The sequence below is a fragment of the Calliopsis andreniformis genome, chromosome 12 (genome assembly GCF_051401765.1).
Source record: "Calliopsis andreniformis isolate RMS-2024a chromosome 12, iyCalAndr_principal, whole genome shotgun sequence".
NCBI lineage: Eukaryota > Metazoa > Arthropoda > Insecta > Hymenoptera > Andrenidae > Calliopsis > Calliopsis andreniformis.
This window is the reverse complement of record NC_135073.1, coordinates 11,864,920-11,889,349: the sequence shown is the minus strand read 5'-3', so window position 1 is coordinate 11,889,349 and position 24,430 is coordinate 11,864,920. Positions and strand designations below refer to the sequence as shown.

Genomic DNA, 24,430 nt, shown 5'->3' with positions numbered 1-24,430 from the left:
TTGACACTGGCGGTGGTAACGAGCGATCCGCGAGCGGTACAACGAGGAGCGAAGCTCCCTCGACGCTTTTTCTTCCCCTGTCTTCTCACCCCTTCCCTTCGAACGACTCGCCCGCGCGGTTCCTCTCGGCTCGTTTCGCGCGTCTGCTCGCGTTGGTTTTATCGCGCACGTGAGAGATTAGCGGATTAGCCGCGTGCAAAGCGACGCTGATCAAAGTTTACAGGGAAGGATCGTTGAATGCAGCCGCGGTCTCGACGCTCCCAGGGGAGGAAACTTCATCTGTACTCCACACCCGAGGGCACTCGCGCAATAACCGTGTCTTTTGCAAGGGTGTGCGAGCCTCCTGTTGTTTGATGCCGCGCGATGAGCTCGCGGGGCCTCTTTGTCTACGCCCCCTTTTCTTTCCACATAGCTCGGAGCAGATGTTTCGAAACGGGCCGGGATTCCTGCGGTATGGACAAGCCGCGTGAAATGCGCGCACACAAAGTGCGTTTTGGGTTCGATAGTATTGACAGGGTTTAATTAGTAGGGTGAAGGTATTTAGTATTGCTGAGTGAAATTGCAGATACTCTGAGTTGAAGGGTGATCGATGTGTTTTGTGTCGAATTACGACGATTGTTGATGCAAATTTGAAGAATTGAGGGATATCGAATACTACTAGAATGTACAATAGTCTAATCTACACTTGTTATGTGTAAAATTGTCTGCCATGTGCACCTTGGCTAGAACCCTAAAAAAACCCTCTACGATTTTCAACATTAAAAACATATGAGTCGTTGAGGGTAGTAAAAGCGAGCTCTCAACAATTCCAAAACTACTTCTTACTTTATTCGTTTTTACATCGCATACATAAAATATATTTTCCCCGAATTTCAGATTTGTTGAGTTCGCCCTTACTACCCTCAACGCCTCATATATTTCAAGTAGAAAGGGCGTGTAATAGCTGCTCCTGCGATATCCCCTCCCAGCTATCAAATCTCCCAAAACTTTTGAATAAAAAGTATTTCCTCGCGCCGCGGACCCTCGAAATTCCGCCTCCCTGCGAGGAGAAACAATAATTCTTCGGGTATCTCGATCGTCGGACTCGCAGGGAGGCAGGGGCGCAGCGGTACGCGGCTCACGTATTCGGCAGAGGGATAAACTCGGACCATCGGCGGCACAGAGGGCTGCGAGTGGTAAAGGAAAACCATTTCACGCCCGACTTGGCGGCTCTCGCACAGCGAGAATAGTCGATCGTTTCGCGTCTCGTTAGCATCTCATCCATCGCTCGTGTCTGCCTGCCTTACCTGGCTGCCTGTTCGCTTGTCAGGGCCCCTGCTGTCGGCCGCTGCGGGCTGAAATTTCCCCGTGTTGTGCCCCACCGCGCCTTTGTTCGCGTGGGAATCCGAGATTTCCTGCGGGAAAATACGAGTCGCGTTTCACGCGAAGCGGCGTATTTTCGCGCGAGGAAACCTCTCCCCCTTGAAACGTAGAGGGGGAGGAGGCTCTCTTTCGTATGCGAACTCAAGGCTCGCGAGCACGACCGACAACTCGCAGTCCACTGAATAAGTCATCCCCGCTCGGTGCATCGATGCATGCGTTGCAGTTTGCTGCTGGCGAAACTTTTCGCCTCTCGGTCGCTCCCCGTAGTTGGACCATTGTGCGAGTTCGAGGACGTTTTATGGAATTACGTCTTGGTCGCGAGTCGTTTAATCAGGGGAATTAGGTACCCTCTCGCGACGGCCAGTTCGGCCGAGTTGGACAATATAACAGGTGAATGAAAAGCAAGCTTGAAAGTTTAACGCCGCGCTGTTGACGATAATGGATACAGACGGGAACAATGTCTGTGTGCTTAAAATATCTGAGTAGTTGAACATTTGAATTAGTGGATACTTAGAATGTTGAAGAACTGGAAAAGTTGAATATTTGAATTATTGGATATTTGGAAGATTAGAAAGTGGAAAAGTTGGAATATTTGAAGAATTGGAAAATTTGAATATTTGAATTATTGGATATTTGAAAAATTGGACAATCAGAAAATTTGAATATTTGAAAAACTACTTATTTAAAAGATTTCCATATTTGAATTATTGGATATTTGAAAAATTTGAGTATTTGAATTATTGGATATTTGAGTATGTAGAAAATTAAATATTGAAATATTTGAATACTAAAAACCGTAAGTATTTAAAACTTGAAATACGTCTTGCTATAAATTCGTTAATACCTACACAAGAACACGTACCGAGAAATCTTTGTATTCATTCTTATCTCGCGACAAATTTACTCCCCCTCGATGGAAACTAATATTCTCGAAAAGTATATTAAGCCAGACAAGCTCCAAATATTCTACTTTAAGAAAATAGAGTATTAGAATTGATTCACTGCAGTTCTTGTCCAGAATTGGAAGATTTAGAGCCCCCGTCGTGGAAAGTTCGACTTCGTTTTCCCCGCGCGCGTTAATTTGCACGGCAGAGATAATTTAATGCATAGTTTAAACGAACTAAGACTTCTTTCCTCAGCGTTGGAGCAAGGTCGACCGTGAGCTGGATTTTTATCGCGAGCGACCAAGTTATCCTCGGCCGATGCGGCCGACAATCTCTGCTTTATAAGAAGTAACATTTCTTTCGTGCACCGTCCTCCGAGGACATTTGCATTTTAAAAGAATCCTTTCGGCTTGCAGGCGGACGGCTAGGGCAGCCCCCTTGAAAAATTTAAACCTGCCCGGATAGACGTCAGGCTAGACTCTTTGCGCGGAGTTCAGCGTAATTTGTGGCATTCATGATAAAATATCAACGTTAGGGAATATCTTCGCGACGAGTTTTTGCGGAAACGACTCGTCAGCCTTCATGTTTTTGTGCTGCACCCGCGGTACTGAGAGTGTTCTTTAGAAATTCCCTTGTCGCTTGTTTACTGCATTGTTGCACCCTGCAGACCGCTTGAATGTATATTAACATATTCTACTTACATGGTACGTCTATCTATACGTTGACCTGGTCTACTTGTGTGTGACCTCATTTTGATACTGCGCATAAAAACGTAATTTTCAGTGATATATTGAGGTTAGTTTTCAGTGTAAGGATAGATTTAATTACTACTCCCTTTTTATTCTCTTTATTCCGTATTTGAAGAGACCTTTGTTTAACCTTGCACTTCAGTCGTCGATTTTTTCCCGACAGGAAAATACTTTTAAGGCAGCGCCGGGATTTGCATATACATGCATTCGCAAAGTGCAATTGTTCATTTGCCGAGAGAAAGAGTTGCCTCGCCCTCGCACTGCTTCGGAGTATATAATTTTAAATTTCTGTCCGAGTAGGTTCTCCATAATTGGGAGAAAATTAATTCGTATCGATTGCCCGAGCCTCGTGCACTGGAACATTTTATATATCCTAGTTGCCTAGTCAATTATAATTAATTTATGTGCAATTACGAGAGATACGATACTGCGCGTTTACTAATAAATTAGAATTGTATCAAACTTCGCCACGATTCAAAATTGCGTTTAAACGTTTCTCTCGTGATCCCAGCGTAATTAAGTGTTGAGAAAATAAAATAGGTCGGTACATAGGTAGTCTTTCGCTTAACAGGATGGATCAACGTGGAGACATGTAGAAGTAAAGTGTACGTGTGTGTATGTGATCCTACGTAGAGGAAGTAGAATAGCCGAGTACATGGTCAGACACCCGCCGGGAGAAACGGGTTACTGTTTGGTCAGACATCCAGAAAGTAGAGTAGGTCAGTGTTTGCACTGTAACTAGCTTGGGTCGAAACACAGTCAGTCAGTCGGTAAATGGAATATATTGATGAAGCACTTTAGATACGATGCGTGATTAAACATCAATCACCGGTTAGCAAATATCGCTAATTCTGCTACGTTATAAACTAGTATGAAAGAATATAGTTTTCGTATCCTCATTATAAATTCAGTAATTGATTTATTGTAACGCTACTATAACTTACGTGGTATAAAAACTTGAGCTAAGATTTTTCGTGGATTAAATATATAAGTTGTAATAATTTAAGGAATTATGACTATTTAAAATTGTTGAATCCTCTTGGTACTTATTTCATGTTGCACATATGTCAGTTTGAATAATGTATATTATTCACGTTACGTGCAATATGTATTGCATACATTTTTTATAGATTATTTTTAGATGTGGTATAAGTCTTGATCGATACCAAACCGAGTAAGGATGCAGTTACACTGGATGCGTTTTCTGACAAACGATGTTCTGACGACTGTGTCTAATCTTGCCTCGCTCATATGATAAATAGTTGGGACATATTTGTCAGAAGATCAGTTCGTCAGAACAGGCATCCACTGTAACCGCAACCTAATTAAATTTTAACATTTCTATTCATTGCTTCTTTACAATAATCCAATTTTCAAGTATGGCTGCTGTCATTACTTCTATTTTCTTTATTTTTTATTACTTTCATGGTACAACAAATAATGAACCCTGAGTTAATTATACCTAGAAACTGCCAGGAAAGAATTAAGAAGGGTTTCAGGGTTCATCGTAGTTTCTTGGTTTAAGTCACTTAACTTCGTCTCAGCTTCCGCTGTTTGCTCTCGTGACGAATTTTACGTGGCCATAAAGTTAAGAAAAAATGATCGCCCTGGACTAGTTTTTCTTTTAAGCATATCCGCTATTTCGCTGCGCGCACCTGTTGCGCCTTTGTAGCGCATTGTGAAACGCAACGAGGTATTCTTTTCGGTAGCGGGAACGGCACAGCCAAACATCGCGCATTCGCATGCAAACATACCACCCTCGCGTGCAAGTACTCGTAAACGTTTCACACCGACCTACCAGAGAACCGCGTCGACATTTTGCGTTTAACTCCTGCCTACCTTTCATCGTTCCGCGCACTTTCCATCGCGCCCCGTGCCTTTGTTCATTAACGGAAATGCTTGTCGCTGCTCCGTCTCGCCCTCGACAGAATCGATCGCGCTTCTAAAATTACGAATCGAAAAAAAGCTGCCACTTTATTACCGAGACACTTGAAGCAATATTTGGATCTTAGAGGCACTCCAGTAGAGTATTTCTGAAAATTAGATTTTAGTATTCTGTTTATAATGTACTGCTACGTCGTGAAGAAGGAAAAATCCCTCTTCCTCTTGATAACTCGAAGTTTATTAAGAATAGGTCTGAAACAGATTTTACAAGAAATTGTATCGTAAGGATTCGATAAAGAACGAGACTGAATCAAATGTTGTATTCAATTCTGGAAAATAATTGACCATTAGAAACCTTAATCTAGTCTCATATTTTCGGTGATTCTCAAAAATCACACACTCAGCGAAATCTGAAGCACCCCTCGCGTAAAAAGTAAACTGCGAAGAAGAAATCCTCAGCGAACCAAGGAAAATCCTTAACAATTCGGGTTTCTATCTCTTAGACAGATTGAATCCCCAAAGGAAGTGCACAATTTTTCTATGAATTTTCTTGTCGAACACAGTGCCGATAACTTATGTTAATAAAAACCGTTTCCTAACTCCACAGCGAAATTGGGCGGATACTAAACTCGAAATGGAGAACGTGAGGCCGGGAGAAATGAAAACACGATAGGCTACGAGGTCAGAATAAGTGGATCTTTTTTAGCGAATGGCGAGGGAAAGCAGGGGGGATGGTAGGAGAGGGCCCAACTAATCTTTCCGCACCAGATACACCAACGACGAGGACGATGAAGTCGATCGAACGCAGTGACGCGTGCGGACTCGCGAACCTCTTCCACGAGTTGTCCTCGGGCTACGTTTCTAAATCTTGTCTATTTATTGCTCGCCTGAAGCGAGCTGGATGATCATTGGAAGAGACGTCGTCGCCTCACGAAGCCTACAGAAATTCCTGACCCGATCGGCCTGTCCAATACGATATCCTCTGACGTCTTTGGCGAGTCTTCGCCAGCTGATATCTGCACTTCACGATTTTATATTATACTTCATCCTAGTTGTATTGAATTTTCTGAAGGAGCGCTAGAGTTCTTGATTCTATATATTTTTTGTGATTTTTTTAATCATTTTGTAGAATATTAACCCCTTGGGATGAATATAAGTATAGTCTCAAACAATTTTCAAAACTCTAGGGATGAGTGGATATTAAGCAAAGAAGTCCTAAAGAGAGATAAAAGGTAGAATAAAGATAGAGTAAGATGAAAGAAAAAATAAAGATATCCAGGCACAAGGGACATTCAAAGATTCTATCTCTCAGAAATGTAAACGTTTTCTAATAGTTAAATAACACCCAGAAACATCTCCATCCTTGCTAGAAAAGGAAATTCCCGTGGGTCTGAATATTTAACGTTCCCTCGGAATTCCTGTGTCAACGAGTCGAGATAGCATCACCTTCAGCGGTTTTATTCTCATATATCATGATACGCAATTTAAAAGGCCATTAAGTAATAGGTAATAATTAATTTGGAATTTTTACTTCGGTTTTGTAAACAGTATTTTATGCATTCTAGTTCACAACTATTTCGAACTCGGATTTCGTCAGCTGCTCGACGCTCGATTTTCGAGATATAACGAAATAACGCTGAGTTATTTCCTTTAAATGTGTTCGTCGCAAGTTCGATGCTAAAGCGACCCATTACCTTCTCTGCTCGCATTAAGTCTTTCTTAATGAATGACAATGAATCTTTCAGTAACGTCGAGCCTCGCGACAGCGAGAACTGAACGATAACGTTGCACAATAAACGGGAAACGACGTTAGCTTAATATTAGGGAATATTGCGATTGTTCTACTAATGAAAGGGAGAGGAATTTTCAAAGGCGAATTTGTTGTGAATTCTGTCAAACAGGGCAAAACGAGAAATCAGTTTTTGAAGAGCAGGAAAACAACTTATATTGGAGGACAATCGTTATCGATTGGTCTATAACCGTAATGGGAATCGTAAAAGTGGAATCACTGTGCTTTGGAATAATTGATGGCCAATCATAGTGCAATGCGATTCGAAACTTGACCTAGTATCAGTTCTTGAATCAATGGATCAATGAAAAAGGAATCTTCTCGTTGGATAATACAATCAGTTAGAAGGTCACAGAATGTGGGTAAGATTACCAAATTAAGACGCTAGTACCCTTCGTTATCCACTGTTCCAACACTGCCATATTTGATGACCAACCCTTCTCTGCATCATCCATCCTCGAACCCTTACTGCTTCATTCTCCAAACGAATCGCCATTTCCTTCCACTCAGATTGATTAAATTTCACCTTCTCCGTCAACAAAGCCCTCGCCCTTTCAACCAGTCGCGCATCTTCGAAATTTCGCCTTCTCAACTATCAGCCATCTCTAATCCCTCATCGCGTAAATTACTTCGCAATTTACACGTGGCTCGTTCCCGCTTACGTTCCACATTATTGTTCGTTATTGTTCGCGCTAACAAGTAAACGGTTCGCTGATCTGACCGAAGTTCCACCGTACTTACAGTGTATTATTAATTATATCCACTGTGCGCCCTTCATCATATGGTAATTTGGTATCACTGAATATGCACCCTATGGGAACACTTTGATCCAAGATTAAAGGAAACGAGCTCGGTTCTATCGAAAATTATCTAATTATGGATATTGCATGTACAATGATCATTGTGAATGGAAAGGAAGGTTTAGAATATTCAAATTTTTAACCTTACAAATTTTCAAATTTTCAAACTTTCAAAGTTCCAAATTTTCAAATATTCAAATATTCAAATATTCAAATATTCAAATATTCAAATATTCAAATATTCAAATATCCAAATATTCAAATTTTCAAATATTCAAATTCTCAAATTCTCAAATTCTCAAATTTTCAAATATTCAAATAGTCAAATATTCAAATTCTCAAATTTTCAAATATTCAAATATTCAAATTTTGAAGTTTTAAAGCTTTCAAGTTTTCTACTTTGATGTTCACAAATTAAACAATTTTAAATGTTCCCGAATTTTCTGCTATCTAATCATTCAAACATTAAGAATTATAAATTTTCAAATACCTATATATTGGTGAGAATTATCAAGTTTCCAAATATTTAAATACTCGAATACTGAAATTTGTTATATTTCGAAAACTGAAAATCTCACTGTAGTACAGATATTTACCCTCGCCTACACGCAGATCATTTTTGACCCAGCCGTGGTTTGATTCACTATCAGTCTCAAATGGTCGATTTTCCAAGGGTCACTAAAAGAGTTGCAAGCATGAAATAATTACTCGATGGATGTGCAGGCCACTAGAACGATCCTCGTACAGACCGATCTCAGGGAAAACGTGAAATCGAAGATACCGCGTGGAGCGCGGAATTACCGAACTGGAGTCGATGCTTTTTGCTCGTTAAGCTCAACGGGCCGAAAAAAAGCGTTCAATCCGTCGAAGTTCAAACGAACGCATCGCAGACATTTAACGTAATAAACCGGAAATAAAGTGGTTTAACCGATCGCAGCCCTGCCGAACGGCATCGCTCGTCGATCTAGGTCACTGAATTAATACCGCGTTATCTATGGGCTGCATCGGTATCGCTCGCGGGAAACGTTATGTAGACGGACGCTGTCGATAGGGATTTAATCGCAGCACGAATCGAATTATACACGGTAACCCTCGCTCCTGACGAGCGTTCGTTCCATCGAGCAATCTGCCTCGGTCGATTTTTTTTTTTCCCCCCATTTCCGAGCCAGAATTTCTGCGATTGCCCCGCCGTCAAATCCGTTGCACCCGCGAGCTCTTGTCGAAACGCTGTTCCTCTCCTTTTGTTTCACCATTTCAAACGGTTCCCCTTGTACACCCGATTATACAGGAAAAGAATCAGCGGAGTGGCGCCCCGATAATCCCCTCTGTTTCCCTGATTTTAATTCCCACGAACTGGCAATAACGCGACTCGCTCCTGGGGGTGTTTTAAATAATGCCCGTGTTCTTCCCAACCCCCTTTCGCCGTGGAAAAACGGGATCATGAAAAGAGACGACCAAAGAGATTATTACCCGACCAGCGAACGTATATAACCGTATGTAGGGAGAGGCGCCATTCCACGGGAATTCTGGGGGCCAATAATAGGTGCGAGGGCGCGGGTTTTCAGCTCGAGAAGAAAGCGCGCCGGGAGCGTTAATACAGAAACATAACGCTAAAAACAATTTCGAACGGTGCCAGCCGCGTTTCGCACATATGGCGCCACGTCTGCCCCTGGAAGGAATTCCCTCGGTATCTATGGTTCGTAAAATTTCACAATATCGCCGAGCTTCTTCTCCTTCGACGATCGATTCCCTGCGAGGTCTCGGGAAGAGCGTTGAACTTGAAAAAAGAAAAGGAAAAGGAAAAGGGGTTCGAAGGATTGTGTGGGGATCGAGAGACAGCGGAATGGTGATCTTTTATGAAGCGCGAGGGGAAGGTTGTTAAATGAAAATCTGGGGAATATTGTGGGTATTCTTTTTCGGAGGAAGTCTGGAAACTGATTAAAAGAGATCTTTTTTTTTAGGATTCATTTGGTGGCAAATATTGAACAATCGAAGGGTGAAGTTTGGAATTGTTGTTGGAAGCGAGTGCATTAATTTACAGAGCTACTAGTTGTTGGGTTGAGGGAGTTTTTTGCTAATGTGATTTTTTGGAGGTTTTTTAACAAACTAGCTAGAATAACTTTTTATTGTTAGCGTATGTGTACACGTTTATTTGCAGTTCATTTTTTCTATAGAATACGATAAATATTGGAGTCGGAGTAGCACCTCGGAATTTCTGCTACGATTCTAGCTATTTTGCTGAATTGAAATAGAAAAGTAATCACGAAAAATTAATACACTGTTCACCACATCCTTCTGCAAACGTATTTTCGAAAGCATATTCTTCAAGAAAATACTAAAAGCAATTTTTTTAATAATTTGACAATGGAAGTCAAACTGTAGCCTTTTCACACTTTCATCCCTTCTTTTTCCAGCCTTTGAAACTTATTGTACAGGTCACCATGTTAGATAATGCGACTTTGAGCCAATAAAAGATAAAGACAGCATTTGAATTAATTTTAAAATGCAGGGGATATATCTAACGAAGTCAGGAGCTTGATGTTAGCACCTTGCATCGCGATAGGCCTGAAGATTATATTCAAAATTAATTCAATATGCGCGTTAAAAGGAGGAATCTCGAAAGTTACGTTAAAGTTGGTGCATTTGTTCAAGCTCTCGAAGAGACCGTATGCTCGCGAGGGAATATATTATATAACCACCGTAGCGAGTACCTTCTTTCCCTTGAAATCCTTTCCTTTCCTCGATTCGCGATCGCATTACACGGATCTGGAACCTTTCCAAGAGAGCAAGTTCGTGATTTTTAGACTGAAAATTGAGGCGAAAAGTGTATGCAAAGTGTGTCTGGATTTTTCTCAGATTCCTCCTGGTCCGCTTTCAAATCCGACGATACGATCTTCCCAGTTATAAGGCGGGGCCAGCCGATCTATCCTTTCATTTAAAACGCCCAATTGACTGTGCGCTTATTCATCAGGAAAATTGAAGATTGCTTTCATTTTACCACTGCAGAATTAACGTGACTAGAAGAAGAGAAACGCCATAAAAATTTGCGCGTTATGAAGGTTAAGACACAGTAGAAATATCAATAATTGGGCTGACATTTCGATTTCTTAACTCAAAGAATGCTTTCCTAAATGAAACAAACCTTTCTTAATTTCTTTTATAATGGTTAGAAAATAGAAAGTAAGCAGAAAATAAGAAATCGTAGTCAAAAGTTTATGCTCACGTTGTACATGCATTATTTATGCTGTTTTCCCTCGCAACCACAGAGTTGTTTACGCACCCCAGGCTCCTCAGGGTTAATTAAGTTCAAATAGAAGCACTATATTGCATCTAAACGGGAGGAAGAAGAGGGTCAAACCACGTAATCTCCCTAATATCACTATCAACCCTCATACCAACCGCCTAACAATTTCACGCCATTGAATTCATCCTCGTTGACTTTCAGAACCACCAAAGTGTCCCAGTCAAAGTGTCATGCATAAAGGTCGCGTCCTGAATTTTTCAAAGCCTTCGAGTTACGTGTTTAGAATGGAGCACTCCCACGCGGACCTTTATTATTCATCCTTTTAATCCCTTAACGTGGATTGACGAGTCTTCTCGTCACAGAAATAGTGGCCCCTGTCTTGTGCTGGCCATTTGACACGTCCAAGGCTCAATTTTGGAAAATCACACTGCAATAACAACCTGGAAGGAGGGTCCAGCTTTCCCACCAATTAGAATTTACACGCAACACGACACTTACTTCAGTAGACTGCCCCCACGTTGAGGGGTCACGCAAAGACGTCCTCAATATAATCACAAGTCCTTCGTCCCTTTGCAGCTGTCGCACAATTATCTTACGTTAATTTAACGACGTTATTCCAACCTACATTCCGCGCGGCCGAATCAAGAGAAACGAAAAGCCTGGCTAGTGTTTTCACGGGAAACCACGGGGAGAGGGATGAAATTTCAAACTGCTCGCTGTGCGGCAGATTTACCGCGCCTGGGCACAGAGCTTCTTTTTCAGATGGCGGAATGAAACACAAAACTTGGATAGAATCCTCTCTCTCCCCGTACAGAAGAACGCGAGGCTGTCTATCGCGAATATTCCGATGGAATTGCGGACAGAGGACGCGAACGAGAAAACGGGGGGAAAAGATTCTTGTTGCCTCGCCTCCTGCGGCTTTTTGTTTCGCCCGATACTTTTGAAATGAACGGACCCGTGAATAATGAACCGCTTCGGCTCCGATACGTCCTATCGGGAAAATTGGGGAATACCTGATATAAACTGTGCTCGACAAATGGTTCTCTCCTTTCTTTTTTCTCTCATCGACGAGAATAGCTCGCGCCCAGTTTACTAGGACCACGTTTAATCACCTCTCCATTCGGCTCGCGATTTATTGCCTTATTAATCGGATTAAGCGATTGGTAATTAAGCGAGTAACTAATATTTTAATGAATGGAGGAGCTGCGAGAGTTCGTGGCGTGGATTCTATCGCGGGGAATCGGGTCACGCGACGGAGATTGCAGTTTCGCTGCAGCGGGAAATCTGCACGCGTTTTCTTTTCTGTAATCCGTTTTGGGAACGTCCCTCAGCAACCGTTTTGGCAAGATCGAGGACACGACGGAATTTAATGAACGTGACCGGATCTTATCGGCGCAGAGAGAGCTCGAGGACGAGGGGAATCTCGTTGAAACACTTGGCACACCCTTGGATTGCTTAAACACGATCAATTTGGGTGGAAAACATGATTCTTATTACTGCTATTCCCTTTCCTCTCGGGAGAATTTATGCTGGCCTGACTCTGCTTTTTCTGATAGCGTATCGGAGACTGGAGAAATTTACGCGATATCGTATTATACTTACAGAACGCGATAACACGGAAAAATTGTTCGACTCAAGCTGTCTTCCACTTATCAATGTTTTAGCAGTTGCTAAAAGCACTCTTGATAAGTTGTGTCGAGGAAGAAAAATTCTTCGGTATTTTACGTTTTAAATTCTTTAACAGAGACTATTTTACATTGTTTACTATTATTATATGTTCGAAATTGTTCAGGTGGATTTTATCTAAATATTTTACTCGCAATCGATTGAAAACTTCGTTGAAAAGAGTAACAAAGGCTATTTCAATTTTTTCAGTATTTTATATTGGCTAGGAATTATTTAGACAAAATTTTGTTAAACTCTAATTGTAATTGGTTTGAAGCTTATTAATTTGTGATAATAGTTTATTCATTATTTATATAGGCAATTAATTATATTTCATTGGTTCCTATAATAGAGTTAAGCTCCTTAATACAGTTTTAGGATCAACCTTTTCTCTCATAACAATGCACACGCGAAACAAACTACTACCCTGTTAGAAAATTTTCAATCAAACGCACAATACAAAACTATTCAAAAATATTGTGGTGTTTGAAAACGTAAAATCGTACCAAACTCACCTAACATTCCCATATTTTACATTTCAAAAACTACAATATTATTCAATAACTTCATACTGTTGCGTTTCATCGAAAATCTTTTGTCAGGCGTAGTACAAATATTAAAGCAAAGATGATTTCATCAAATTTCCTAAAAAAGACAAAAAACCCACAAAATCTGTAAATGGCTTATAAATCCATCCCTTATTTATCAATAATCATTCACTTGCCTATTAACTCCTATAATAAAAAGAGAAATATCAAAGTAAGAGGTTAAGCAACTTACTATCACACAAGACTATAGCCAGACATGATTTTTCATCGTTACGGTGTCGTGGAATCAAAGAACTCACCGCATGGTTGGATTCGTGTTACAGAGGCGCCCCGTGGGACGTATCTGCTGATAGATGGCCGCAGGTTGGATCCAGGAAACCAATTCGTGCCAGTGAAGGAGGGCTCGGAGTTGACGCTGGAGTGCGCCGCCGAGGGTGGGAACCCACCCCCGGATTTAGCATGGGGAATGACTCTGTCGCAGGCCACTTTAGACGGTCCAGAGCAACCGCCGGACAATCTAACCGTGTTGGTCTCGACGTCTGGCAGACGCAGCGGGGCTCACCTTAAGGTCTTGAGGGGACACCACAATGCAACCATCACCTGTGTCGCCAGCCACGTTACTTTGACCATACCTATGAATGCCAGCATCCTCCTCGACGTTCAATGTGAGTCATCTTTCAATTATTTTTTTCTTTCAATTTCTGATGGCTTCTTTAAATCCAGTGGAAACTGACTTGGTTGATTTGGGGAGGAATTGAGAGGGTGGTAGTAGACAGGGAAGAGTTGTGTGGTGTGCATTGAATTTGTAAATTGTATTGGAGCAATTGATTCTTTATTATTCGATATTGGTGAGGATACATGTGAAATATGAGGATAGTGGAAAGGGAGCAGAAATTAGGGGTTGAGGATTAGGTAGCAGAGGATAGTGACTAGAAGAAAATTAATACACTTGAATATTTTATATTTGAGATTTCTGTATTTGAGGTACAGATTTAATACTGGGAAACTTGTGAACGTGTATCCTACAAAAAGTTGACATTTTGATGCGTTGAGAATTGAAACATTGGAAACATAGATAACCTCAGAACTGGAACAGAGTATTCAGCCCGAAATGTCTTTAACATAGTTTCGACAACAGCTCCCTAATATGGAATTCTATAAACAGTTAAACTACTGTATCAATCATTGAAGCTATTAAATTCGCAGAATCGCGCGTTAATTGAAGCAATTCTCCATAACCGGTTTCAAGCTATAAAATCGTATGACCAGTATCACTGTAATGATAACTGTAACATCTCGCTTGAAGCTATCATCACACGGGTTTAGAGTTATCGTCACTGTCTCGGCCCCGTCTCATCGCCGTAATCTCGCTCGAAACTGCAATATAATTCGGGCCGTTTCCCCATAAGCCATCTCTTCAGTCGTTCGTCTTGTCTGGTCTTCGACCTCCTCCGCTTCCCTTGGAATTGTCGCGATCAGTGTACAAAATTTCATCCCGCGCTGTGAAGCTCTTCTCTTGATTTTGCTGTCTGCAGCTTGGAGTTATCTATTCAGAGTAAGCAGCGAGTTTTCTACAGGCTTTTGTCGTTTTTGGGGAAAGAACCTGAGGGATACTGCTATTTGCCTTAAGACTGCGTCTTAAGACGAGCTCTGTTTGAAGAACAATATTTGCTGATTCTCGTAGTTAAATTTAGCTGCTTGACTCTTCGCGATCGCTTTTAATATTTGGGAGAGCTGACACTTTTAGAGGATTGATTTTGGAATGTTGAAGTATGCTCCTATGTTCCAATATTATTTAAGCTCTTGGTATATTTAATTTTAGTTACACAATGAGCACGTTTCATTCAGTAACTGGGTGTAGGAAAGGTCTTGTCTGACCAATTCTAGATATTTTCACTGATAGAAGCATATACTTAAGGATTCGTTTCAGTTTTAAAATATTAAGTAGATAATATTTTTATACACTCTCATTCCTCAAAAAATCCTCAGTCTAATTATTGCCTCCCAGAAATCAACCTCACCAAGATCCCCCTTCCACCCCTCTTCACCCCAAACCAGCCTCACCACGAACCTCAGCCCCAGAAAAATCCCCCTCTCGAAAGTCTCATTCCGCCACTTATCTTCCCCCCGAAGGACACCATAGGCGTCAGTCGGCGACAAAGGGCCAAGACTAATGGCCGTATTATTTAGTTGATGCCGCGTTGGAATTGCAGTAGCCGCGGTCGAGATCTAATTTCCGTAGACTTCGCAGCCAGCACAATTCCCGTTGAAATATTAGGTAGAAGAAATCGCGATACGACGCTGGTGGACGCGGCGAAAAAGCCGAGCGAGGGGGCGCGGTCGCCGCGGCTTGGCGCGTTTTAAAAATGGGCTTAATTCAAGTCGAGCAGCCAGGAAGTGTTATAATTCTGCGGATCGTTTTTCCTTCCTACGCGGAGAGAAGGCGAGAGAATAACGTTGCTGGATGGGATCTCACTGGTTAAAGGAGGGGATGAACGAACGAGCTGGCGGAATTTCCGTGATATTAGAACTAGAACCGCGTTGGAAACGAATATTGCAACCCTTATAGCGAGGGAATGAGGGCAGGGTGTAAGACAAGGCCGCACCATCGAAATTGAAATATATATTTAATTAAGTCCGGGTCTCTCGGTTGCTAAACAACTCCAGGCGCGGCGAGGATCGTCTTATTCGACGGCCAGGAAAAGGCAAACACCCACGCTAGGGGAATGCTAGGAATCCAGCGTCGCGTCTGGTTTCGAGGCGGCTTCGCTTTATTTTTCGAATTATTAATTCCCCCTGCAATTCACCGAAAATTTCCAGGCTCTCGAGAATTCGTCGGCGTCTCGTAATGCCTTTACTGGACGAGCAAATTCCCCGTGCGTTCCCCCAAAGCTCCGCAGCGTCGCGGACCTCTGTATCCACGGTGTCTCGGCTCCTTCGGTGACTATTATTCTGATCAAATCAGACAGGCGGTGAAACAACCGGGGCAAACTAGTTTCCTCGTGTCTCCTAAAGTCTGCTCGAACGAAGAAGCCAAGAGATAACGAAGCCGCGCAAGAGAACAACGTTAGCTGCGCGTGGTAACGTCGTGAACCCTTTAGAGTGCACCGTCTATTTTTCTCTTGGCAGACTTCTTATGCTCGTTGCTGGGCGAAACAGCGCCGCTGTTCTTAGACTTTCTGGGTCTGGTTATCGCGCACGTTTCGTGTGGTTGCTCTCTGATTTGGACTGAAAGTAATTCGAGAGTGCGTTCTGGATTTTGTAAGTTCAACACACTGTGGGTAACGAAGATTCTGCTTTCGAAGTGGACTGTGAAAGCTTGAATATGTCCCCGTGGAGGATTCTGAGTACACTGGAAGATGTAGTAACTTAGCGTTCGAGTAATCTGTTAGGAGATACTTACACAGGCGCTCTGCAATCGCGAGAGGTAGTGCAGCAAGTTGGAAAATTGAGGGGCTCTCGTGTTCCTATTACTTACTGGGATCATCGAACTGTAATCTGTAGTTTCTTGAAAGAAGATAAGAATTACTTGTTGAAGATTTCGCGGATCAATACTGTATTCCGTTGTTAAGGGCTTGTTGCTGTTGACTGAAGTTTCAAGCAGTTACGTGAGATCTTGTAAAGTTTCGATAGAGATAGTTTATTATAAAATCTTAGTTGGTGCTATGATTTATGATACTGTATTGCGACAAAAATTGCATGAATTTAACAAACAAAGTTCTTTTCAAGCTTCTACCTCAGCGAAAGGACCATCTCTTTTTAATAACTTGCAAACAGAGCTTGAAAGCAACTCACAAGACCATGACAAATTCGAATGCTGTGGTTCTGTGGGATCCTTTTCACTGCAAAGTCATTTATGTCTGAAAAGAGTAAAAATCACTTAACGCCTACATGTAGAACAAAAATTCGTCAAAAACAAAATTTTTGGGAGAACTGTGGTTAAAAAAAGAAATATGTATTTGTTTAATGAAGAAATTTGACTGCATCTAAATGCAGACTTTCAGTCGATATTGTATACTTATTATATTTTTTAATGGTACAACAAAAACTAAGCTTCACTGTCACTTACGAGTCACCTTAGAAACGTACACCTTGTCATAAACTTATCAGTGCACCGTGATAAGCGAAATTAAACCGTCTACCGAGGAAATGTATTTAATCTCCAAAAGAGACGACTAAGTATAACTTAACTCTTAAATGAAATTCTTCTACTTCCATGAAAATGTTTATAACGAGACCTGTATTGTTAAGAATGAGCTCCTCCTCAAATTTGTCTTTTCAAAGCCCACGACACAATTTCCTCCGCAAATTATTTCGCCCAACGACGGCTTCATTCCCGGCTTCTATGAAGCTTCGAAGCCATTTTCTCGGAATTTGTTGGGCGCAATGAGAAGCCATTGTGTCTCGATGTCACTTCGCCCCCTTAATTCCTTCACGCTTGTTCCTCGGGGGGTGAAAAGGAAACTGCGGTCAGCCACGGGTTCGTGGGACGGAAGCTCGTTCGGTTCTTCAGAGAAAAGGAAAAAGGGACAATGGTGGTATCAGGATCAACTGGCGAACAATTTAGGGTTTTGTATTCGGTCTTTGCCCCTGAACGTTCCCAGATTCTTCCTCTGGGAAGAATGGTAGTACCTACGAGGCATGATTACCCGATTTGAAAGAAACTTGTACTGGAACTGTTCGAGGAACAAAAACCGAATTACAAGGCATAACTTTGCCTTTTCCTTCGCACAACTTATTCGTTCAGATCATATGAGGCTAGAGAAAGATATGCAGGGTGCACGTTAAAAAACAATTATTAGTAAGAGCTAGCTGGAGGGGTTCCAATTTCGGAATTGCAGTCTGCAAGATGAACTTCAGTGTTTAGAAACTGTTGAAGTTCCATGAGGATTTGTTACGAACGATAGTCGAGTGGGATCTCTTCGTATCTGTCGAAGTATCAACCGAGAAACTTTAATCAGCCCTACAGTTTATTCACTCTTCGAAAAGTGTGTTTCGAGAGTTTTGAAATATTGGCTGTAGTTCAGTGAACACTGGAACGATAAGAAGTAGTAGCTATCGCGTGGAAAAAAGAATTTTTTGGTTTTATATAAAAGGGAAATATTGATATTAAACGTGAAATATTCCAATTTTCAAATATTCAAAACCTTCTTCTAGTTCTCAATTGGTTAAATATTCAAGTTTTTCAAATTTTCAAATTTTCATACTCACAAATTTTTAATATTCAAATTTTCAAGCTTTTAAGCGTTAGAATTTTCAATTTTTCAGATCTTAAAATATTCAAATATTCAAATTGAAACATCTCCAGATTTTCAAATAGCAATTCGAACCTTTCAAGATCTTGGTACTCTTACACCGTGAAAGCTTTCTTCTTTTCAAGATCCACTTACAATTCCATAGTGTCTGTCGATAGCTTTACCAAATTCCCACTTTAATGCATCTGCATCTCCCGTCTTCCAGAAATTACTAACAGCAACAGAAACACCGCAACCTACAAGCCTCGTTTCTTCGAAAAACGCGACGCTTCGCGCAGAACACGCTAGACGAGTTCGCGTGGCGTTTCTCTTGGCAAATTGTTTCCAGGCAATTGAGGGAAAAATTCGGTAGCGCGGAGGTATTTTTCGCCCTGGGTCGGGAATACTTGCAGCGTCAAAGATGATGCGGGCACGGTGTGCAGTCAGGCTGAAGCCCCTCGAAGATGCATATTTTCTAGACGAACAGCTCCCGCGCACCTTCGAGATTCCCGGAAGAAGATGCGGGTGTTTCCCGGACGATTTCTCCCGATAGCGAGATCCTACGGGTGGACCGAGCCTTCTTCAACCTTTTCCCGTGAATTTATTCTCGGGGTCGCGGCGCCTGGTGCGTCCCCAGATGTCGTGGGGGCGAAGGAAAACGCGGGTCGCCCGTTGATACCCGAACGAAGAGCGAATTTTCCGACAGAGCGGACGCTAAAGACGTTTTAGAAGACGCTAGATGCCTTTACGACGCACCTCAGAAACACGCTGTGTGACCCATTTTCGTCCATTATGCGCCACTCGTCAACCTGTTTGATGTTCTGCAGATATCTGATGGTTTAGCGGGGCTTGGTATTCGAGCACGATTATACGCTCCTGACGTTTAATTCGAATTTTACGTCGTCCTCTGTAGGGGCATGTGGTTGAACATAGCTGGTATTCTATTCAATTAGAGTATCAATTCAACTAGTAATTCTATCCAATTAAAGTATCAGATTCTGTCGAGCATAGGAATTCGTTTCCTCTCGCAGTGTCGTTACTCAAGTGATCGAGCTAAAAGAAACATTAGGATTGAATCAAAACAAAAAGTGTTTATCGAGAGAAGATTATAGTTAAGTGAAATTTCGTGTTAAGTGAAAGCGGCTCGATTTATAACGAGGGAGACAGGCGCAAGGAAAAGAAGGCCGGTTTTATTGTCTCGCTTTTGTTTCCCAGCTCGTTTAGAAGCGATTTCTCAAAGGAATGAATGGAAGTATTGTGCTGGTGACCCTCCTCAACCCTTCACGGGTTACCTGCAAATTGATATCGAGTTATTCCTTTTGACAACAGATAATAACATTCTTAGTTCTCTGTGCCGTTTGAAATGTCGACATACTAATTGCCACTTTAAGGGGACCCTTTGTGCGTTACCGCAGCGAGATTCAGTATAGACCTCTTTTCAAATAAACCCAGATGCTTCGGTTGTATTAAGTTCTTATTAAATTGGCACAAAGGGATCGATGGCAAAGGGGGACGGAACGATCGATTTTCACCTCGACTACCCTCCTCGATTTTCCCATGGAAATTTATGAATGAAATTGTAGACGAAACTCGCGGGCAAGGTGAATTAAGGAAGGCTCGAAGGACTTGGATACATGTGCCGATTTTCATGTAGATATAAATTCATAGAGATCCAACGAATCCTTCAAACTTTATTCCCGAAGAAGCCTCAATACTGTTTCGCAAGTTTCGGAAAAAGTGTTCCCTACCAGGCGGAAGTTATCGAGGAAAAAGTGAATTGCTCGAAGTAATCCACGAAAAATAGACGCTGAGAGTACTCGAAAGTATCTCGAAGACTTCTTATTGGGGTAGCAAATGTTTTAAGGGGGTGTAAACGGCCTCTATTTACCCGAACTTCGGCGAACTTTCGCGATATTATCGCTGCGTTTCCGTCGATGGGACAGCAAAACTCTCGAAAACCGGTCGACGGGCGTAATATGAAATGCAAACTGCAGCGTAGAGCTCGCCCACGACTTCCGGTTATGAGACAGGAATGCACGACTGTATGGTTTTCTCATCAAAACAGAGATCTTGGCCGCGAGCACTCGTGTCGTTTTGAACACCCGCATGTGTTTAATTCCTGCTAAAAGATGTCTCTCTCTGTTCCTGGGTTTCCGTCTCCATTTTTAGACTCCGCCATAAAATTAGTAGCGGCATTATCGCGACAAAGTAATTGCTTTCGTACATTCCCGCGAACTCTGTTTCTATTTCTTCGCTTCGGGATGTGCTTTAAAATATTTCAACTCGCGGAGAGCGGGAAATTCTATTCCATTTGAGAAGGAATATTTACTGTCAAATATTGATCTCCGTTTACTCGAATAAATTTTTTCGAAATTAATTTTTGCATACAATTCGAGCTCCAGAATTTGCACACACTCTACAGATTGTAATATTTCTGTTAATATTCAAATTTCTGTGAGGGAATGAGAAAAAGTAGGTTATCTTATTAAGTAGTGATAGGAATATTCTGGTAAAGGCAGACATATTTCTTACCTGTCCAAGCAAACTGTCACAACTCGAGAATATAAAATTCTTCAGAAGACTTCTATTTGCAGAAAGTCTCGTGTAATTACAATATTATAAAACATGTGTTAGTTAAAATTCATAGTATTATTCAGAAAGGAAAATGTAGGTAAATCGATCGTGTAATTCATTAAAATTATTTGTAGTTAACTCGTTAAATTTTTCTACCAATCAAATTTCATTTTTAATTCTTATATCTATTATAAAAATTTCTTTATTCCTGCATTACATGAAACGTCGATTAAGTTTCTAGTAAGTACTACACGTAGAAAGGTGATGTTGTTAATGAATTTTTTACGAGTACCTGTGCACTCTATTTTCCACAGTCTTCCACCAAGATTTCTCTCGTATTCGTTCCAATGCATCGTTACACTGGCCGCGTCACGCTAATTGAATGAAAAAAAAAAAAAGAAAAAAAATAACGTGACCAGTCCACCTACGTGCAGTTCCCTTCTTAAATACGCCAAATATCAACAGGTTGTTGATTTCGCTGACCGTGTTCCGTGGTTATTTAGTTCGGCTTCGGCTAGGTAAGTGTCGCGTGTGTACGTGCTTACAAAGGTACATCCGATTTTACCTTCATGATTGTTTTCCAACATGATATACTGTGGCTTATATTGAGAGGATAGTGTTTAATGATTAGGAGCTCTGATCACTGATATCTCTAAAAAGTTACATGACGTTCTCAGAAATTGGAGTTCAGAAAATTCAGAGATTCATAAAGACTTCGAAAATTTGTGAATTTTTTTCAGAGCTTCGATCGATATTTTACTATACTCCTATCGTTATTATATCAAGTAGTATTAATCCTGAAGTAAGGAGACTGCAAATGAGGGGTGAGTCAGGGTATATAGTGCAGGGTGATTTTTTCGCTGGCGAACTCAAAAGGGGTGCAGCAGTCTAAATATCATAACAGAGACCTTGTCTCTCTACTCGATAAGCTATTGAATGTGTCATCGACGACGACAGTCACTGCAGCGAAGACATTTGTGTGCGTATTGTGTGACCTGTAAAGTTTCAAATTCCAAGCATTCAAGAAACGGAAGAAATTGTTTTAAAAATTAATGCTTACCTCTTTCCATATTCCTCCAACGTTAAATGCTGGAAGTGGCTCCTTTCAACGTCTATGCATTTTTCAATCCGTTTCCTCAGGTTTTCCAAAACAAGAACCAAAGTATTTTCATAAATGTTCTCTATTTCTATGAGCACGATGGAGTATGAATATGAATTTATTAGAAAAGTGATCATCGCTGACTAACGGAATCCTCGTAGGTAAAAGGTAACCCTTGAGTAAGGCACGGGAAATTCTCGTTTCTAGTCATGAACTCATCAAGCATTCTGAATTTTAAAAGCATACGAAGAAAATTCGAAATTCACTCTTAATTTTTAACTGCTCTTACAGTCGAGTTTAAAGTTCAACAAAATAATTTCTCAAAACTAAGAGAGGAAAACCGATTTAAAAAATGCATACACGTTGAACGGGGTCGCTCCCAACGCGTAATACAAGAAGAAGTAGCAAAGAGGTAAGCATTCATTTTTAAAACAATTTTCTCCTTGGAAACGCAAAATTTCATAGCGATTTCTTTCGTTTCTTGGATGCTTAGAATTTAAAACTTTACAGATGACACATGTACGTACAGAAACGTCTTTGCTGCAGCTGCCGTCATCGTCGATGACACATTCAATAGCTTATTGCCTAGAGGGACACAGTCTCTGTCATGATGTTTAGGTGGCTGCGCTGCTTTTGAGACCACCAGAGACAAAATTACCCTGTACTTTTCTGAGACAAAATTAGAGGCAAGTATTTTCGAAAAATTCGAGCTCCCATGTGTCATGTCTCAAGATATTGAAGACATCCTTCAGGTTTAGAACGTCAGAGACGTGACGGGGCGCCTATTTAATAAAACCATCCCGCGAAATGATAAGCGCCGTGTGATTGGATCGAAGCCGCGCGAAGGGCCTGCTGAAAGCCTAGAAGAGGGATTAGCTGGATTAGTTGGCCGGCTGGATCTATCTATTCTGGAGTCGGATGAAAGGGATACCTATAATTACGTTCCCCTCACGGTGAGAGGGCGCGAAAAGCCTCGCTATGAATGACGTCGATATCTCTTCTTCTAAAGGGACGAAATTGAACCCGCTGCACGCGCTTTTCCACCCTCCCCGCGCACCCCGCCGCCCCTCGCTTCTTTTTGAGACGGCTTTTCAGCCGCTTTCAACGACCACGCAGACGAACCTGCGTCTACGTACAGGCAGGTTCATAAGTAACGAGACATTTCAGGGGGACTTATCTACATCGCTATTTTGGGGGTATTTGGCAATTTGGATTATTTGGAAGTTTGCCCCGCAATAAATGAAGCAATCTTCGTCCCTCCTTTGTGGGAAATTTAATACAAATTGCTTATATTTAAATTTAATCTAAACTCGGTTTACTCGGAAAAATTGTTTGCTCACAACAGGTGGAAGGACTGATTAAATTTTCACTGCTTAAATCGTCGGCAATGGAATGTTTGTATTTGCAGAAGCGCAGGGCAAATGGGGATGGAAGTCGTGTCGTCGAAAAGTTTGTGTTTTCTACGCGATGTGCTGCATACTCGTTTTATAATAATTATTAGAAAATTCTTGGGAAATTTCTCTTGAATAAAATCGTGGTACAATGCATGCTGAATGCATGTGATAGCAGTGTATGAAAAAATTGGAATTCGATGCTCAAGGGCTCAGTGAACGCATACAATTATTGACAAATGCTCAAATATTGATTTTCGGAGTTCAATAAAAAATAATATAATAAAACATATATTATATCAGCTTAATTTAAGATTCAAATTCTTAAGTGCTCTTTAAACGGCTAATTCTATTAGTTTTGGTAGTTATAACTTCGAATAAAAGATGTACATAAGTTATGAATCACCCTCTAGATTTGTCTTTCTTCATCCTCATCCCATCATTAAAATCTATGAAAAGAAAAACGCTCCTCCCCCATATATCTCGAATGTGTGAAATTATAGTAGAGTAGCAGAGGGTGAATTAGACTTCTCTGTACTTTTTTCTGACCTTTTTATGGCGATCCATGGTCTAAGAACCCGAGGAACGCGGAAATCCAAGGTAGGTTTCTTCCACGATCCTAGTAGCAGAAACCTTTCCTTCCTTGGTCTATATCGCGGCAAATTTAGTTTCAGAGGCAATTGGAAACTTCAGGGGAGCCTCTTTTTCCTCGGCTCCATCGTAAGGTATGCGAAAGTTGCCTTCCACTTGGGTTACGAACCACTCGCGACTCATTATTCGTGTGGATATACGAAACCGTTTTTACCCGCGCGAGCTTCAGCCCCTCGATTATTAATTTCACTCTTTCGGAACGTCCAACTTGGCAACTTGTATTTTGATTTCTGTGAGAAGAGTAAAAAGTAGCACTTTAGTGGATACTTCGTTTGGTGTTCTCTGTTTTCTTTAAGTTATATCGGTGAGAAAGCTGCGAATTTGAAAAATTGTAGATTCTGAATAATTATTAGATTTCGAGTAATCAAAGTAGAAAAATTGAGACAGGTAGGATAATTAACGAGGTACCCAACTGTACTATTTTATAACGTATTAACGAATATTCGAAAGCGTTCAGCAATCACTAATTCGACGAATGGAAGCCTGCATTCTTGCAGAGGGAGGAATTTTCAAACATTTCTTATAACTGCCACAATAGACTACAAATATCTTTAAA

The 24,430-nt window shown here is 41.2% G+C and overlaps 1 protein-coding gene across 1 annotated transcript in view; it reads left to right on the top strand.

The window, feature by feature from the left end:
- The window catches only part of Tei (irregular chiasm C-roughest protein teiresias), a 320,721-nt gene that overhangs the window by 176,065 nt on the left and 120,226 nt on the right, over positions 1–24,430 (top strand). The window contains exon 5 of the mRNA XM_076389111.1: positions 13,249–13,590. Within this exon, the coding sequence (XP_076245226.1) occupies positions 13,249–13,590 (342 nt within the window). The remainder of the gene's footprint in view (positions 1–13,248; positions 13,591–24,430) is intronic.